General features: G+C 38.1%; 1 protein-coding gene across 1 annotated transcript in view; it reads right to left on the bottom strand.

Moving 5' to 3' along the window:
- The window catches only part of mast2 (microtubule associated serine/threonine kinase 2), a 306,466-nt gene that overhangs the window by 100,381 nt on the left and 185,300 nt on the right, over positions 1-20,785 (bottom strand). The window contains 1 exon segment of the mRNA XM_052013169.1: positions 4,839-4,930. Within this exon segment, the coding sequence (XP_051869129.1) occupies positions 4,839-4,930 (92 nt within the window).

Genomic DNA, 20,785 nt, shown 5'->3' with positions numbered 1-20,785 from the left:
ACTATTGTAACATCACTTTAGCTACTAGGCTTATTAATTCTTCATTTTCCCATTTAAATAATGAGCCCTAGTGGAGGCTACAGCACATACAATAACTAGACTTTTAAGAATTAAATCTCATTTAGTGCTCGTCTTTAAGATCCTCTTTCAAATTCAGTTTTGAACTGAACTTGCATATTATTATCAAATGACAAATCAGTTCTACCCAAGAAAGACCAAATTATGGTTCTATTCTTCTTGTAATACACAATGGATAATCAGCTCATTGCTGGAATTCCCAACGCAGGTGTTCCAAAACAAATTGCAATCTCTAATTGCAAGAATGATCAAATCAGAATCATCACCATTTCTTCTTATTTACACTTACTTTAAACTTGAAGGAGCTAACATAAACATTTTTGATGCAAACTAAGTATTTGGAATCCCAAAAAAATATGCTGGATATTCAAATCTATCATATATCTGTAGAATTGATGCTTAATCTCAAGGCTGACTTAATTTGTTTCCAATTTAAATTAACGTTTATTTATAAAGCTCTATAAATATAAGGTAACTGAATAGTACAAGTAACCCATTTCATTAGTACAGAGTATAATTGGGGTATAACACTGCTGCACTCTGCCCCGACCTCAGTTATCTACCATATATCGTTGGCTAATCTCTATTTTTCTACCTGGCAAGTGAGGTAATCTGAACTTCCATCCCTAATTAAGTCCTGTTCACCCATCACCTCTTTGCTCAATGATTTACATTGGCTCCCACTCCTTCAAAGCCTCAATTGAAAAATTCGTAGCCCAATTTTCAAATCCCTCACTAGCCTTTCTCCCTCTGCAACTTCCTTTAACCCTCCAACCTTTGTTAACCTCTCTACATTTCTTCTCTTAAAAATTAACTCTTTGAACCAAGTTTTTGTCTAATAGGTCAGACATTTGTACAATAAACTTAAAATATTTTTGCCATGTTAAATCACTGCATAAACACAAGTTGTAATTTCTATTAAAGAAAATTTGAGTGCAAGTGTTTTGTCACAGCATCAATGATGCTGAATGTAAGCACTTTATAATGCTTCATGGAATGACATGAATGCAAAAAGCTTTAATTGCAGTAACTCTATTGCACTTGAACTTGCACAAAATGCTCACAGGGAAACGGGGTCAAGCAGCATCTTGCAACACACTGCTCCAAATCCTGATCCATTGCTCAAGAAGAGTGACTGGAGAGAAAACCTGCCCTCCTTCTCCTGCACATTTTAAATTGGTCAAGTGGAGGGGAATGAAAATGGCAGCAAAACTGGAAGCAAATCCTTTTTTGTCATGTTTTAATTATTATATATCCTTTCTAAGTTGGTTAATTGAATATAATAAGTGTAATTTTATATTCATGTATCCTCCAGAGCTAATTAGGTAGAACTTTAACCTATAAGCCATGAATTTCAGCTCCACTCCAGAGATTTGACAAAAAAAATTCAGGCCAACACTTCAATGCAGTATTAAGGCAGTGCTCCACTGGTGAAGGTGCCATATTTCTGTTGGAATGCAAAATCACGGCTTGGTCTGCTCTCTGGTTTATATAAGTAATATCACAGCACAATTTTGAAGAGCAGCAGGGAAACTGTGGTCAATGTTTATCCTTCAATCAACATCATTAAGACAAGTTAGTTTGTCATTTATGACATTATTCAGTTCTCCCATTTCATATAGTATAACAACAGATCCCAACACTCTACAGCAATGCTCAGTTATGCTTCAATTTAGAAGAAAAAGAACAGTACCGATATTTACTGGGCATGAGAGCATATCAAAACACATCTTTAATTACAGGTCAAGATCATCCATGTGCTAAGCAAAGGTTCACAGCATAAGAAAGGCAAATGCCTCATCTGTCAGTCACTTTGCAGTGAGTAGACTCATTTCATAGTTAGATTAATACAAATTAAATATTCAAAAGGAAGATGTCAAAAATTATTCATCATGAGACAAAGCGAATGCGTGTCGACAGGTATTCATCAGCCCAATTTATTCATGTGGCTTGTTTTCTATAACATAATTTAGACTTAGCATTTCAAGATCACTTTCTCAGACTGGATAATTTTAAAAGGTGCAAGGCAATTTTATTCACCAAAAATCTAAATGGATTTTTGAAGGGTCAATAGGTTGTGACATTAAGACTCAAAATTTTGTCCTCTTTTGTGTCATTTTCAACGTAAATGTGGGAAACAATTGCATCTTTTTGAAAAAGATGTAGGATTCATTTATCTGGTTGCTTGCATAGTAATTAATGGCACAAAAACAAGTAGATCTTTGTTTTCTTCACCTTTAAAAGAATAGATTCCATATCCATTGTTAATGTGGTTTCTGACTGTACAAACAATGTAAAATTAACCAGATAAGACCTAAGTGATACTTCATAAGCTCTCAAGAAATTATCATATTGATCGGACTACTTTCTATATGGGTTTTGTATTTCTAGACGTCAAATTTATGCAGATTACTGAGTGGTACTAAATGCAAATGTAAGCAATCCGAAATAAATTCCACAACTGTAATACCTAATTAAGATTATCCTTTTCTTTCTCACTCTCACTGTAAGTGCTTGATAGCAAAAATATCTTAAACTTAGAAGATTAAACTATTATGACTTTCAAAACCTTGGGATGCTGCATTTCTTACAATGATGTTACAAATAACACAGTGAAACCCTGATTGGTTCCATTTAGAACAAAGAACATAGAACAGTACAGCACAGGAACAGGCTATTTGGCCCACGATGTTGTACCTAGCGAATAGAAATTAAACTAGACTAATCCCTTCTGCCTACACAATGCCTATATCCCTCCATTTTCTGCACATTCATGTGCCTATCTAAGAGCTTCTCTAATGCCTCTATCATATTTGTCTCCACTACCACTCCTGGCAGTGCATTCCAGGCACCCATCACTCTCTGTGTAACAAAAAACTTGCCTCGCACATCTCCTTTGAACTTACCCCTCTCACCTTAAATGCATGCCCTCTTATAGCAGACATTTCAATCCTGGGAAATAGATACTGGCTGTCTTCTCTATCTATTCCTCATAATCTTATAAGCTTCAATCAGATCTCCCCTCAGTCTCCACTGCTTCAGAGAAAATAAACCAAGTTTGTGCAACCTCTCCTTATAGCACATGCTCTCTAATCCAGGCAGCATCCTGGTAAACATCTTCTGCACCCTCCCCAAAACTTCTACATCCTTCCTTTAATAGGGCGACCAGAACTGAATGGAATACTCCAGATGCAGCCTAACCAGAGTTTTATAAAGCTGCAACATGACTTCCTGACTCTCGAACTCAGTGCCTCGACTTATAAAGGCAAGCATGCCATACACCTTCTTTACCACTCTATCAACCTATGCAGCAACTTTCAGGGAGCTATGGACTCGGACCCCAAGATCCCTCTGTACATCAATGCCGTTAAAGTCCTGCTATTAACAGTGTACTATCTCTTTACATTTGATCTCCCAAAGTGCAACACCACACACTTGGCTGGACGAAACTCAATCTGTTATTTCTCCGTCCATATCTCAAATGATCTATATCTTGCTGTATCCTTTGGCAATATTCTACACTATCCACATTACCACCAATCCACATTTTCATCCAAGTCATTTATACAGTATACATCACAAACAGCAGAGGTCCCAGTATGGATCCCTACGAAACACCACTAGTCACGGCCCTCTAGCCAGAATAAGTCCCATTAACCACTATCCTCTGTCTTCTAATAGGCAAGCCAATTCTGAATCCAAACGGCCAAGTCACCGTGAATCCCATACATCTTAATCTTCTGGATGAGCCTCCCATGAGGGACCATGTCAACTGTCTTCCTAAAATCCATATAGACAATATGCTTGCAAATAAATGCCCAGCACAGGTTTAAATTATACAACACCAGTGATTTTCTTATCTATTTATTCATTTTTCAAAATGTGGGTGTCACTGGCAAAACCAGCAAAACCAGCATTTATTCTTTATTCCTGATCTGAATAGTTTTCTCTTTATTCTTCAACTGCTCAATGTAAATAATGTTTAGCATACTATCCTCTGTAACAAACAGAACCCAAAAATGGCTTCCAGTGAAATAAATGAGCATTTGTTTTTTAATACCAAGGAACACAACCATTATGTCAAGAGGAGAATGCTCGTTTTTGCCAGCTCAACCAATCAGAATAATTGTTCCATACCAGCAGTAAAATGTCCAGCCAATTATAAGCATCTCCAAAAGGGCTCTCCTGTATCCAGCCACATACATAATAGATACATCTCTGCAGTGCACTTATCTATCACCCTGAAGATGACAAAATACTGACTGCAACATCTGGACAAAATTCTACAGAATGCACTAAGATGTGATATGTCTGATAAATTTAGGTCAAAATTCCAAAGCTTGATCAAATTGGAAAACTACACGTAACTTATTTATGCATTCTGCAGATATGGACATTACTTGCACTTGCTTTCTGTCCCCAACTGGCCTGAGAGACTGATGATGATCCTAAGTATGATCCTCATCTACCATTTAGGAAAGGTGATTCTACAATAACCCATTGGTGAAGAAGGAGCAGCAACATACATCCAAATTAGGAAGACATCTTAGAGTACTGATATACTTCTGCTCTTTCCCTTTGAGGTGCAGGAGGTCATGGGTTTGGGAAATGTTCCTGAAAAAGGCTTAGACTGTAGATAGTAGACACTGCAATCACCGAATGTTGGTGGTGGAAAAAATTGATGTTTAGACTTGCTCTGTAACTGCTACAAGTAAATTAAAAGCAAAGTCCAAATAATTCATTAAATCATTACTCCTTACCTGTGTGCCCTGGCAGCGGTGAATGCGGACGTGGTAGCGTTGGTGAGGTGCTCGACGTCACAATTAGGCTTTTCCGGTTATTTGTACGGCAACTGAAACGTAATAAAGCAAATGTTCACAAACAAACCAATTTTCCTGTGACTTTTTCCAAGCCTATCATTTGCATTCAGTACATCCCAACAGTTTTTTCTTTATTCTCCTACTGCTCAATGTAAATAATATTTGGTACACTGTATCTGCAAGTAATCATAAAGCTGAAGTTTGCTTCTCAAGAACTAAATGGCTATTAATGTATGATCAGCTGCTAAGCAACAGTCCAACTTTATACACAACATCCTTTGCTTATATAGTGCCCCTAATGTAGCAAAAGCTCCCAATGTGCTTTGCAGGAGTCTTGCCAAACAAAATTCAAAACCAAGCCACATAAGGAGATGGCAAGGCAGATCTTGGACAAGAAGTATGTATTAGGAGCTTCTTGAAGGAGGACAGGGAGTTAGAGAAGCAGAGGAGAAATTAACACAGATGATTTCAGATGCAACTTAATAACATTCTCTCTTCTTCCTTCCTGTCTCTAATGTTTTCACCTGCAGAGAGGACAAAGTGGTTACTGATTCTCAAGCCTCTGCCAAACTGCTGTTCATTCAGTTACATGCAAGACAAAAATATGTGTCAATTAGTCTTTCAGTTGCTCAACCTTGTAAAATAGCAGTGGGTCTACACTTACTGCTTTACCCTGACTGCATGACCAAATTTGGTAATCATATTAAGCTAGATTATTCAAGTGGATGACCTTCTATGATTCCCCAATAGTGTGTAGCACAGCCTGCCGAACCTCTGACTCAGTTCAGCAGGTTAACCCCATGGCGCACTCCACACTACTCAGTGTTCATTGGTGCATGCTGAAGATGTCATGTCCTTCGTTTCACAAGTTATTAACATGAAAACCCTTGATGATGACTCTTGGCTGTGTCCTCCTTTGGGCTTGGGCATGATTTCCTACCCACCCCATCACTGCAATGAAGAAGGAAACAATTGAGAAATTTCACCAGGACCTCCATGTCAATAATCTGGGAGGAGGTGGGAGTTAGAAGATAGCTTAGGCCATCTTCTATCTTCACTTAGTTTTTCAGCAAAAATACCTTTGCCATGTTAGCCAATAATTTGGGCAATCAATACAGAGAGAGTTGATAATCACCCAATTCATTTCCCCACTAATTCCACCTCCACCTTAATCCCAGAAAGCAATGGTTGGGTCAGACACCCTGGAAAAGACTGGGGTTTCTCTTGGCTAGACACCTCTCACCATACGAGTTGCCAGTAGTGTCAAAGAATCTCAACACTCCAGCTGGATCACTGAACAGCAGGGCCTGTCCATCAATGTAAAGATTGGGAGATTCCATCTCCCAGCTCCCTGACAAGGGACCAAGCTCATCAAAGAGCAGACAGTCAAAAGGGGACTGGCTTAGTGATCAGTAAGATGATCCACTGATATAGCCACTTTCCCACTGGAAATGACAATAAATGTTAGCAGTCACTCTTGCAAATGCAGTTAGTGAGATGGACTTAAGAAATAGAAGCAAATTCCGCCCCCACCCCTTCTCCCCCACTTCCATCTGGTCATCTGGTTCCAACTGCCATTCACTTCTCCTCTAATGGTTCCCATTCTCACCTCCTATACTTATTAGAATCTAGCACTGGTAGCACTTTATGTTCCTACTTATCTCCCTCCAGTAGCTGTCTCCTATCTTCACACTCCCCTCCTCCACCTTGCTCTATTTGCTTTTTTCCCCCCTTCCTCTCTATCATTCACCTGCCATTGTCTCCCAGCTCCACCCCAACTCACCTCCCTACCTGGTGCTACCTGCCCGTCATCCTACACTTCTCCTCAGTCCACCAATCACTTCAGAATCCTTTCCCACCACTCCCCTTCTCCTCTCTATGCTGGGCGATTCGCCTCACCACTCTCAGTTCTGATGCAAGGTTTCACCCGAAACGTCGACAATTCCTTTCCTCCCACAGGTATTGATTGACCTGCTGAATTCTTCCAGCAGATTGTCTGATGCTCCAGATTCCAGCATCTGCAGACTCACGTCTTCATGTGTTGCCCAGTGTAGCAGTTAGCGTAACGCTATTACAGCACCAGCGACCCGGGTTCAATTCCAGCCACTGCCTGTAAGGAGTTTGTACGTTCTCCCCGTGTCTGCGTGGGTTTCCTCTGGGTGCTCTGGTTTCCTCCCACATCCCAAAGACATACAAGTTAGGAAGCTGTGGGCATACTATGTTGGCGCCGGAAGCGTGGCAACACTTGTGGGCTGCCCCCAGAACACTCTATGCAAAAGATGCATTTCACCGTGTCTTTATCAGTCACATGTGACTAATAAAGATATCTCATCTCTTGATTCGTTTAACATCCAAAATCTATTAATGTATCTGTTGTAAAACCACTCAATGATCAAGTTGTCACAGCACTCTTGGGTACAGAATGCCAAAGATTCACTAGCCTCTGAGTAGAAGTTATTTTCTAATTTCAGTCCAAGTGGCTGACTCATTTTATTGGGGTGATCCGGTCTATTGTGTTAGAAATCTCAATCTCAGGCCTCTTGTCCCATCTCTCACCAGTTTAAACCTCTCCTTCAGTGCACACTTTAATTCTAGCCACTTTAATTCTAATTTACAAATTAGAATGCAGCTTCAACATATCCAGCCTCATGCCTGGATAAAGCAGGATGATGAACATCAATAACAAAAAGGGAGACTGCAAGAACATTATAAACATGCAATCTGTTCGATCAACAAAACCACATCAAAAGTAGAAACCTGAGCAGCATTCCATTGTGCTTTCTCAAAATTATAATCATGTAAACTGCATATGCATTTTTCATCAATTCTTGAATTTCACAAGTGTACAAGAGATATAAACAGAGTTACTTCCCAAAGATAGGGAGTGTAATGCTTTAACCCTGAATGAGCATATGCCTATTTGTAGATTAAAATAACCATAAACAAAGGGAACTTCAAACTATTCAATTTAAAATTCCAGAAGTTCCATTAAATAAGAAAAGAAAGGCAGAAAATCTGGTCCGCCACATGTACTTGCCCTGCGGCTGCACTTACTTTCTGCAGCCCTGTAGGTGCAAATGAATTGAACCCTTGCTGCCGAGACTGTCCTGCAAAGTGGTGTAGGTCACCAGCAGTAGCCAGGCCTTGGGCAGAGAACCCTGAGACCCATCTGTCCCGCTCTCTGAAAGCACCCTGATGTGGCCTTTTGATAATTAACCCACTTGGATAAAGTAAAATGAAGAAAAAGCGACACACAGATTTCCAGCATCTGCAATCTCTCATGTCTCTAAAGAAAAGGCAAATACTTTTTCAATCAATGTCAGCAACTCCACTCAAATGGAATGGAATCAGCCATTCCCAAATGTTCCTCAACTTCGGGCATTTCTATTCTATTCTGCCCTCAGTATCATGTTCAGTGACAGAGTGGGACATCAGATGTCCTAGTACAATGCAAGTCCAGGTGCAATGCACATTTACAGTACAGAAATCAGGAACAAGCTGATCTGCATCTGCGGCTAACTAGCAGCTTAACAGCATGATCCAGCTGAGTGGTTTGGGGGAAATCGTACTGTGTCCATTGGGTTAACTTGAAGCCTTTTGTGACCAAAAGGCACTGCAGACATAGGTTTTCCAAGGGGTAAGTAAGATAATATTGTGGTTTAGCACTTTAATAGATTGAACCAGTGCATCTATCCTCTCGGGGTGGAAAAATGTAGAATACATTTTTTTGGTTGAGAGCACTGTGTTGTACCTCAATGCCAACTTATTGGCCTTTTGAATAAGAGAACCACTAAAGATACAAAGCCTCCACTATTCAGAAAATGGTTGCAATTGTTTAGTTAGCTGGAAGAAGACACTTGAATGCTGCAACTCTTGTTTGGTGAATAAATACCCATTATAAAGTCAGATCAAATAAATGACTTTCAATGCTTTATATTTTTTCCTCTGACGTCCACCTGTTGAATACTATATTTATCATCATTTGAAACTTCAGAAGATTTCTCTTATCAAAGCCTATTAGAGTCAGAAACATAGTTGATTGTCAACTGTTCACTACTTTGTAAGTTCCCAGCTATTTCTTTGGAAGTGAGGAGATTTGACTAAAATTGATAATTGCTTCAGACTAATCACTTCTCCAAAACCATTAGGTGATGAAGCAGAGAAACTGAAGAGTCAGAAAGTCTTTACATGCAAGTTTAAGAATTCCTCATTATAGCTTCAAGATAGAATGTCAATGAAAAAAACATTTGAGATACCTGCCAGATCAGGCAGTAACTGTAGCAAGAGCAAATTAAACATTTCAATCTGTGATCTTTTCTAAACCTAAATATGGTGGTACCTCTACCCCTATTATAACCTACATTCACAACAGAATAAAGACATGTATGCCATTATCCCATGACCAGACCCTGGAAAGGAAATAACAACAGAGCCCAAGAAAACTAGTATAGCCTATACATCCAGCACAAGCTCTTAATACAATTGATTTTAAGTAGGTAATACTATATAAAAGAACATGGTTTTCAAGGTTTTACAAGAGTGGCATAGAATACAAAAGAAAGGAGCTAATACTGAGCCTACACATATCATTGGTTAAGCCAGATTTCAAATATCACGTTCAATTGGGAAAGCTCATTTTGAAAAGAATGTCAAGACCAGCAACAGAATTCTGAAAATACTTCATTAAAAGATTAGAAAAGTTGAAGCTCTTTTCTTTAGAAAATAGTAGTTCAGAGGAGGGAGGATAGAGGGAAGTCATTTAGATAAGCTGATTAGGGAAAGATAATTTGCATTCCTGGTGGATCACTAATTTAAAGGCAGCAGCCATGTTTTTGTAAATTTGCCAGCAACTGTTTGGAAATGTTCAAAGGGCAACACACCTTTTCCAGTGAACTAATGGCACCTGAGCAACAGCTACTGTGAGGAAACTTCAAGTCATCAGTTTAAGATGGCCACTAAAGTAACTAAGAGAAAATTTATAGGAATCATTTGATGTAAAGACATGGAAAAGCAGTGATGAAAAAGGAATCAGTAATAGCTTTTAAAACTATGAATAAATATTTCAGAGATAAATCATTGAACTGTATTGGGAAAGAAATAAGGCAGTGAATCATGTAAAAAGTTATTTGGGAGAACATGTGTTAGGCTGCATGGTGTCTTTCAGTAGTACAAAATTTAACAACTTTATAACAAGTGCTTTCAAATCACGATGCCCACGATGAAAGGTGAGTTTGGAGTGAGGAATGTGGGGGAAGCCCACAACTCCAGAAACAGATTAAGCCATGATTTAAAATCTCCTGTGTCATTTCTATACTGCTTACTAGAGGCACAGACATGACAGTAGAATTCTATCTTAATCATACCCATAAAGAAATGGAAAGAGATGTAGCAGATGCAAAACAGAAACAGCAGGTGTTTTTTTTTCCAAAACTCTTGCATCAAGAGAATTGTCAGGAAGGAAGCTCAGCCCTTAAGGCAACCCTGGGGATGAAAAGAAAATGGAAAGCATGTAAGGGGCTATTCTGTGGGGATTACTCTAATTAAGATGGACCAACATCACTGAAATTAAGAAGTTAGTTAATACCATTAAAAAAAAGAGCAGATTTGAAAAAGCAAAACATTGTCCATGTGTTCAAAAAAAGCACCTCACCCAAACTTGGCAAATATGACTAATCTCAATGATCAGCCAAATGCAATTTTTTTTAATGATAATCGCTTAATGATATCTGAATCAATTTTAAAAGGTGGTCTTGCCTGACAACTTGCATCATTGCCTTTTATTCAGCTAATGCTGGTTTAGCATACCGTTTCACCTGTTTTAAAGCAACATTACCACCAAGTTATAAATCAATTAAAGACACCAAAGTAAACGGTCAGGAATTAACAATCTGTGACATGCTTTGAACTTGTTTCCAAGGGTAATTGTTGTTGTTATAAGGGATCCATTGGTAGAGTTTTGAAGCATAGTGAACTTGAGCCACCTCCACAGACGACCTCTGTAAACTTTTCTGAGGGGTTACTTTCCAAAGGCACATGACTTGCAAAGCAGGGCTTTTCAAAACCTTTTATAAATGATGACCTGAATGACCCCTTCATGAATTCAGCTCAATTCAGGTTGGCCTAACAGACAGCACTACAGAAGAAAGAAATGATGCTCATCTCTGGTTCAAGTGTTGTCATTTGAGGAGCAATTTTCTAAATTATGAATGTTCATACATTACATTTCTGAGGCATGCAAAATGCTAGAACAAATTGAGAAAGTAAACTTTTAAGATGTACAAAAAGAGCAGAACAAGGCACACAGCATCACAAAAGGTTTTCTGAATCCAGTGTCAGGATATGACATTCCATGACTTCCAGTATGAACACCATTACTAAATACAATCCTTCACGTGATTCTTATGTCCTAAATAAATAAATACTGCAATACATAAATGTCAAAATTGCCATTCTAGAATATGGAATCAAGTTGACGCAAATACATTTTTATCACGTGTCTTGTAATTTGCATCTTGTAATTAAATTATAAAGAAATTGTCCATAATTGGTTTCAATTCTTAAAACTTTAATGGGATATCATCACCACTACATCAACATCAACTTTATGTTCTATTATTTATGTATATGGGTAACAACATGTAAAATAACAATGATTTGTTTATAACCTGGAAGCAATTTATTAAATACTGCTGAAAATTCATATACACAACAACCAATACATTTGCCTTTCATAGTCAATTCGTTGCTTATGCAAAAAAAAACACTATTAAAATTGTAGAATTCAATACACGTTTCCAAGCTTGTCAAACTACTGAAATGCCAACTGTCATATTCAAATATTGTGTTCCTGAATATGGCTTCCTATTTTCAGTTTAGGATCTCATTAACTTAGTGAGCTCCACTGATCTATTTCAGGGAAATAAATTGCTGACAGGCATTAACCTGAAGGAAGAAACAGTAAGTGCTGGAAATGCTTGGTAGGTCAGGCAGCATTTAAAAGAATATCGATCTGGTTAAGCCTATTATATTATTTCCAGTCTCCTTAGACATACGGGATGAGAAAGTACATCAGTGTCTGTTTTTCTCCATAGATGCTGCCTGGCCTGCTGAGGTGCTCCACCATCTTCCATCAGTGTCAATCCTTTGCAAGATTACTTATGTCCCAAAATAAATATCAAACAGATCAACAGAGAGAATAAAAATGAAGTCAATAAGACACCTTTGAAGCACCTGGATATTTAAAAATAGGGTTGGTGATACTATGTCCCTAAACTGGTAGCATTTCCACAAGCTTGCAAATATCTACTTCTTGTAAATCTCTGGAAAAACTAGAACAGAAACAAAAAAATACCCTCAAATCACATTCCAATAAGATTAAGCATAGATATTGCTTGGAGAGTGGGGTACAGTGCTAGCCATGAGCAATTCCACAAACAAGGGAATTGTAGAGGTGGTATGGTAGTGTAGTGGTTAGCGTAACGCTATTACAGCGCCAGTGATCCGGGTTCAATTCCCGCCGCTGTCCTGTAAGGTGTTTGCACATTTCTCCCCATGTCTGCGTGGGTTTCCTCCGAGTGCTCCTGTTTCCTCCCACATTCCAAAGATATACGGGTTAGGAAGTTGTGGGCATGCTACGTTGGCGCCAGAAGAGTGGCGACACTTGTGGGCTGCCCCCAGAACACTCTACGCAAAGGATGCATTTCACTGTGTGTTTTGATGTGGCTAATATATATCTAATATCTAAAAATATTTTTGAAGCTAATAGTTACATACTTATACACAAAGGATTTGAGAGTTTTTCTTCATTACTTCCATTGGATTATGAGAACTGTGCAGTAATTTAAAAAATTGTTGGCTTGCAAAGTAATTCTTTTTATGAGAAAATAGCATATATGAGCACTTTTATCATTAAGGGTTTTCTTTAGAAAGAGAAAGTTTTTTCAATGAGGGTTAAATTCATGCTCTGCAAATGAGAAATGAAGAGCAAGTGTCGTTCATGATAATTCCACCCTTTGTAAGGGAATTTTGCTGAAGTTTCACTTATGCTGCTAAATCAGAGAAACGTATTTGGAGAAAACTAGAACAAAAACTGTTACACGATTGTCTATAACAGTGTTGGATTTTCATAAATCTATAGGATTTTCACAGAAGAATATTGTAAGCTGATGAGATAATGTTGTCAAAGTTCAAGATTTTTGACTATTTGGCCTTGGAGAATTTTCATGTTGATAAACATTAATATTAATATTAATGTTAATATCTAGTTAATTTACTAGATAGTTAATGTTAATGTTATGTTAATTTTTATCACTAATGTAAGGGAAGATCAGAAATTAAGTAGTGATGAGAGGACATCTGGCTGAAATACTAACTGTATTTCTCTAAAGAGGTACTTCTTGACTTGCAGAATATTTCTAACATGTTGATTTCAAATTTCTAGCCTCTGCAGTATTTTGATTCTACTTCGGTTTCCTAGTGAATTGAAAAAAAGTTCAATCTACAGAAATTTAATGTAAAAGACAACAATTAGTTTTGGGGATTTTGTAAGTACGTGAAGCATGAAGTGAATTTCACCATCTTTGTTATTTTCAGCAGTTGAAAGAAAATGCTGAAATATAACAAAATTCACTGTTTCTTCATGTATGAATTGTTAAAAAAAAGTGTTTATAAATGCCATTGCTCATTGTTTGAGAAAATATTCTAAATAAGTACTAGGATAGAAGGGCAATTTTTAAATTCTATTTGTGGGTCATGGGTATTGGCAAGGCAGGATTTATTGTCCACCCTAAATTACTCTCGACAAGTTGGGGCTGAATGAGCTGATTCTTAAACTACTGTAGTCCTCTTGGTGAAGGCATTTCCGAAGCATTTTGATCCAGCAAAAGTGTAGGAACTGCATAATACTGCAAGTCATGATGGAGGCAAATTTGCAAGAGGGGCAGGTGCCTACAGTCCATGTCTTCTTAGCAGTTGAGGTCTTCAGTTCGGTAGATGTTGTTGAAGTTGCCTTAACTGCAGTGCATTTTTTAGGTGGCACAGATGACAGAGGGAATATATATGGTGGTGAATGGGATGCAAATTGAACAGGCTACTTCACCCTGGATATCCAACATCTTGAGTTCTGTTGGACTTCCACTCACTCCACCATGAATTCCCATGAACTCCCAATTTGTGCCTTGTATGTGTTGAAAAAGGTCTTGGGTCTTCAGGAAGCAAATTAAGATGCAGGACCGCCGATTTCTGATCTCCTCTTATAAGCACAATATTAATGTGGTTAGTGCAGTTAATTTTCTAGTCAGTGGTAACTCTCCTCAGACAATCACGACAGCACTCCCATCCCAAGATCCCCTAATATGGATGTTGCTGGTAAGGAACTTGGCAATGATAATACCTTTGATTGTCAAGGTCAGGTGGTGAAGTTATCTCAATGGTGATGGCATTGCATGACATTTACATGGAGTGAATATTACATCACCTATCAGCCCATGCTTGAATATTGTCTGATCCAGTGCTTGTAGAGAAAGGCTGCTACACTTTGAGGAATTATGAATGTAATAGAACACTGGGTAATTATCACTGAACATCCCCACTCCTGACCTCATGATGAAAGGAATTCTTCCTGCTACTCGTGGACAGAGAACACTAGGGAAAATTTCCACATTGCCAAGTAGATACCAGTATCATACCTCTACAAAACAGATTGGCTAGAGGTATATTTAATTCTGGATTTAAATCTACAGTGTTACAGCCAAGAGGTCTGGTCCCACTGCCTTTTCTATATCCAGCACTCTCAGATATTTTTTGATACACCTGCATTGAAGCAAACTAGCTGAATACTGTTTTTTTATGATAGTTAGAAGCCAACAATGATCATCCACTCATACTTCTGCCCAAAGGTACCTGTATTTTACATTACAACATACAGTGCAGATAAAGAGGTTTGTGGTTATTAAACAAGGAGTGACATGACAGTATCTTTAGATATAGGGCTAGATAAAGGTAAAATGTACATAAATTACCACTGACAAAAATTTTGTAATATAGATCAAAGGACTTCCAGATAATCCCATAATCCTATCAAAGGGTAACCATGGGCTCAGTTTTAATTGAGCTGGATATTGGAGAGCATGAAAATCAAGCATTAAAAATTAAAGGAATACAACCATGAGACAATTTTATCACTTCATGCTTACATTAAATGGGATTTGAGTTGGATTCAAGAATTCTAATGCCTTGAAGTGTGAATTCACATTTTAATGTGAGCATATAAGAACATAAAGCCATTGAGTCCCTCTTGCCTGCTCTACATTCAACAAGATCATGGTTGATATTTCACCTCATCACTTTACTGCACTAACTCTATATCCCTTGATTGTCCTGGTACCCAAAAAAATTTACCGCTGTCTTTAAAATAGTCAGACATTAAGCCTCCATGGCACAGTTTCTTCTCATATCAGTCCTGAATGATGACTTTTTATTTTGAGACTGTGACTCTTGGTTTTAGACACCTCAACCAGGGGAAACATCATTATTACATCAATCTTGTCAAGCCCCAAAAGAATTTTGTACCTTTCAATGAAATTCCCCTCTCATTCTTCTGAACTCTAGAGATTATAGGTGCAGTCTGCTCACTCTCTTCTCATAGGACAAATACCCCCAACCGAAGAACTTATCTGGTGAATCTCTGTTTCACTTCCTCTCGCACCCATATATCTCACCTTGGGAAGGAAGACCACACCCGAACACTATATTCCAGGTGCTGTATCACCAGGGCCCTCTGTAATTGCATTAAGATGCTTTTATTCTTGTACTCAGATCTCCTTGCTTTAGAGGCCTTCATACTGTTTGTCTTCCTAGTTATCTACTTTACTTGTGTGCTTGCTTTACAGTAATTTCTGTACAGGTGCATGAAAACACCATCTTGAAATCTTTCACAATTTTAAAAAAACATTCTGCTTTTATTTATTTTCACCAAGGTGGATGACCTCACATTTTCCACATTACATTCCACCTGCCACATCCTTGCCCATTCATAGACTTGCTATATCCCCCAAAGGTTCTCTCTCTTTCTCATGCACATCACTGATGTAGATTGTGAACAGCACTGAACCACAGAACAGTTAGCCAGACATCAGTAGAAGCCACCTTGTTACAGTCTCCACTTGATGATCCACTTACTCTTATCCACTCTTTTCTATCCATTAACCAGTTTAATCCTCCAGTTTAATCCATCAATGCCAGTTTATTTCCCCAATCCTGAATCTGATTTTGTTAATAATTACATTGCACTCATCAAATGCTTTCTGAGAGACCAAATACACCACATTCATTAGTTCCCCCCCCCCCCCACCTTTATTCATTCCGCTGTTGTAACCTCAAAAAGCAACAATAAATTTATCAAACATGATTTTCTTTTCATAAATCCACATGGACTCTGTCCGGTCCTGTTATTATTTTCCAAATGTTCTGCTGCCTCTTCCTTAGGAACAGATTTTTACATTTTCGCCACTACTGATGTCTGGCTAACTGGTCTGTGGTTCAGTGTTTCCTCTTTCTCTCATTGCTTAAGCAGTGCTACCTTCCAAACTGTTCTAGAATCTATCAGATTTTACAATTTGATAACTAGTATCTCCAGAATTGGCTCTTTCAAAACTTTGGGGTGTGAGTCATAGGTCCTATGGATTAACGGTTATTGATTTCATTAAGTTCTTACTGATGCTAATTTCTTTCCAGTCTACATTCACTCTGAACCTGTTGTTCTTCATCATTTCCAATTTTAGGGCTTACATACAACTTCCACTAATGTTTTTCACTCCTTGCTATTTCTTGGCTCCAGCCAAACTGATTTGACTTGCTCATATTATGACCTAAAATCTTCTCTCTATAAGGGCTTTATCTCATCCTTTAATATCAGGGCTAACTCTTCTCCTCTTCCATTTTGCCTCTTCAGAGTTAATAAGTTAATTGTTCTGGAATATTTAATTCCAAACCTTGGTCATTTTGCAATGAAGATTCCACAGCGGGTATTTAATTTCACCTATTTATTTCTATTAGTACCATTAATTGATGCATGCATACTGATAAAGAGTCTTCAGTTTTTTCTTTTTACTATTTTCCCTGCTGTGACTAAAATTGGAGGTATACTCCTATGGTTGTATGCACTGTCCCCCCTTGACAGACTCTATCATTATCCATTTTGCTACCCTGCACCACCACGCTGTCACTTCTCTTTAAAAGTTTCCTTTACTAGAACGTGCGCATCCATCATAAAACCTAAATTCATCATGACATGCAATGGTAGTTTTGAGCTTGAGCAGGGGTTAGGTAGCTTCTAAACCTGATCATGGTATGTACAGGTTTAAGAATGACCACGAGTTCAAGTTCAACTCCTGGTGTGACCCACACTCAATGTTTCCATCATCAGATTTCTGAACGGTCCATGAACCCTTGAACACTACTTCATTATTCCTCTTTTGCACTATTTATTTATTTTTGTAACTTATAGTAATTTTTTATGTCTTTATGTCTTGCACTGTACTGCTGCCACAAAACAACAAATTTCATGACATATGTCAGTGTGATAATAAGTCTTATTCTATTTTACTCCATTGATTCCAGGAATGAAAATATCTTTCTAGGAAAGTCAGTCAGGCACAGACTCTGGATATTAGAAGAATGAGAGAATCATTGAGACTCACAAGATTCTGACAGGGCTTATCAGGGTGGATACTGTGAGGATGTTTTCGCTGGTGGCAGAATCTAGAACTCAGGTGTATATTTTCAGGCAAAGACTAATTTGAGAAGCAATTTCTTGTTTACAATTTTTCTAGCCATCAAGGATATTCAAAGCTAAGATGGATTTTTTGGACAACAGGGGAATCAAGAAATATGGAAGGTGGAATGGAGGCCATTGATCAGGTCTGGCATCTAAAATTGGAAAAGTGTCATTTTCCCAGCATCAGCTACTTGCTACAATATGAATCATTATTCAAAGTGAGAAGGGGAAAAATTAATTGGATCAAAGCTAACACAATTCATTCCTTACATATAAACAAAAAAAGAATAGGCTGAGTGTTTTCATTGCGAAAACAGACAAATGGAACATTTGGTAAATTAATGACTAGCCTGAAAACTATTCAGGTTAAATTAAAAGTGAAGTGAAAAAAAAATCAAGATTTCCAATTACAGAATAAGATTCGATGTATTAAAATAACACTTGCTTAGAAAGTAGTTACTGTATATTCTGCTTTGCTGCAAAGAAATCTGCATGCTACATAGAATCAAAGGGAAGATAAAATGGAGATAGAACCCAGTCGCTGAAGTGTGGCAAAAGTCTTTTTGTTTTATAAAATGGGATCAGTAGACATGAACTGCAGCACAGGGATACTGACAAGTGGGACCACTCCACAATGTACAAATACAAAAAATGCTGCACCGTGTATCCTTCTGCTCAGTTTTGAAAAGGTCAGCCTTTCATTTTCTTTCAATATTCACCAACACCAGCCTGGCATGGTGCCCAGCATTCTCCAAAAAACACAAGCTACTGAACACTGCATTGCCCTTCAACTAGTATAATAAAGCCTAAATATTTCATGCATACAATATTCCTTTAATTGAAGATCACTCACTGTAAAAAAATATCATTAGATGGCATTTGCTTTATTCATAACTGATTTTCTACAAACAATACCACAGCATTATCTTTTTAAAAATGTTCCCTGTATCTTATATAGCTCAAATCTTTTCAGTAATACTTGCACAATTTTCTGGGACGCAGGCACACGACAATCATAGTTGCATTATTTCAGTAACACAGGACTGCAGCTTTGACAGAATTACAGCAGAATGGAGAATAAAAGACTATACCTTTTAGAACGTCGGAGCATGCTTGTGTCTGGCATGGAGAAATTGGAGAGCAGAGTCCAAAAAGAGTCAGACATGATCCTTTATACTTGTCATGGCTGCAGAATACGGTACTCTCTAACCACTAAGAGCTCAGCTTTTCCCTCTAGACCACTAGGTTATTCCATTAAGGTTAGTCAGAAAGGCAGTGTGTCTGTGCTGTCTGCTCTGCTGTCTATTGATTATGCCTTGCTTCCTATGTGTATGCAGGTAATGGATATTCAAGCTGGACTGGCTGTACTTTCATAAGCTTACTGCACTGCAACAAAGTCATTCAAGACCAAAGGATCAATTGCTGCTACATTAACCATTCAACATTATTTTTAATCAAAGCTAGTTTATGAAATCAGTTGATATTAATATACTCCCCCTGATCTAAGAAATACATACTGCACCTAATGCTTAACACCATTCTTCCACAATTTTTATGAACCAGTGCTAACATAAAGTACAACAGCATACAACAGTGGGGGATTACTCTAAAATGTTGTCCCTTCTAACTTCTAGCTTGAAGAAAATGAAAAATGAGTATATAAACTAAACAAACACTTTTTTTTAAACAGCAGTGGTGGATGGTCTTGAGGAACTTATTTTTAATCTTATGAAATCTGATTTAGATCAGGTTAGAAAGACAACATTCACAGCATTTGAAAAGATGCCAGCCAGATACAAATACTGGAAATGGAGAAAATATGCACATACGGAAATTGAACAAGGAAACTATTGAACAAGGAAACAAGGAAGGTAGAGTTTCCACTGCAGGTTTGAAATCACAGAACGTGTTTATCTTCATACTAATTAATATTTTTTATTTGTTAACACATAATATAACCTGTCATGAAGTAAACCTGGATAAACGTCAAACCATACGTGACAGGGAAGGCAGATGAGCTCAGTGCATGGATAGCCACATGGAATTGTGATATTACAGCTACTGCAGAAACATGGGCAGGACCGGCAGCTCAATGTTCTGGGGTACAAATGATACAGGCATGATAGAGGCGGAGGTAAGATAGGAGGGGAAGTGGGCTTAATGATTAGGGAGAACATCATGGCCATACTTTGAGAGGATATTCCTGGGGAAACGTTCTTTAAGGCTCTGTGAGTAAAACTTAGAAATAAGAAAAGTGTGATCGTTTTGATGGGATTGTATTATAGCCCCCTCCCCCAATAGTAGGAATTAGAGCACATATGTAGGGAGATCACAAATAGCTGTAGGAATAATAGAGTTGTAATAGTAGGTGATTTGAACTTCCCTAATATTGAATGGGACAGGCAAAGTGCTAAGGGATTAGGTGGCACAGAATTTGTTAAGCGTGGACAAGAACATTTTCTCAAGCTTTACGTAGATTGCCCTACCAGAGAAGGGGCAACAATTGACCTCCACTTAGGAAATGGTGCTGCACAACTGGCTGAAGTGTTAGTGGGGGAGCTCTGTGGGACGAGTGACCATAATTCTATTAGCTTTAAAATAGTTATGGAAAAAGATAGGACTTATCCAAAAGTCCTAAATTACGGCAAGGCTAATTTTGATGGTATTAGACAAGAACTTGCAAAGGTTGATTGGGAGATGCTGTTAATAGGTAGAAGGATGCCTAGCAGGTGGGAGGCTTTTTAAAATGAGATAGGGAGAGTTCAGTGTTCATGTTAGAGTGAATTGTAAGGCTGCCAGGATTAGGCTCAGGAAAAAGGAGGCATATATCAGGTATAGGGGTATATCAGCTGGGATCAAGAGAAACCCTTGAGGAGTTTAAGGGGTGTAGGAGTACACTTAAGAGGGAAATCAGGAGAGCAAAAAGAGGACGAGTTACTTTTGACAGATAAGGTAAAGGTGAATCCTAATGAATTCTATAAGTATATTAAGACCTAAAGGGTAACTAGGGAGAGAATAGGTCCCCTTAAGGATCAATGTGGGCATCTATGTGTGGAGCCATAGAAGATGGGCATGGTCTTAAACAAATACTTCTCATTTATATTTACTATGA

Source organism: Pristis pectinata, chromosome 3 (assembly GCF_009764475.1).
Source record: "Pristis pectinata isolate sPriPec2 chromosome 3, sPriPec2.1.pri, whole genome shotgun sequence".
Taxonomy (NCBI): Eukaryota; Metazoa; Chordata; class Chondrichthyes; order Rhinopristiformes; family Pristidae; genus Pristis; species Pristis pectinata.
Note: the sequence above shows the minus strand (reverse complement) of the source record. Positions and strands in the feature narration are given on the sequence as shown.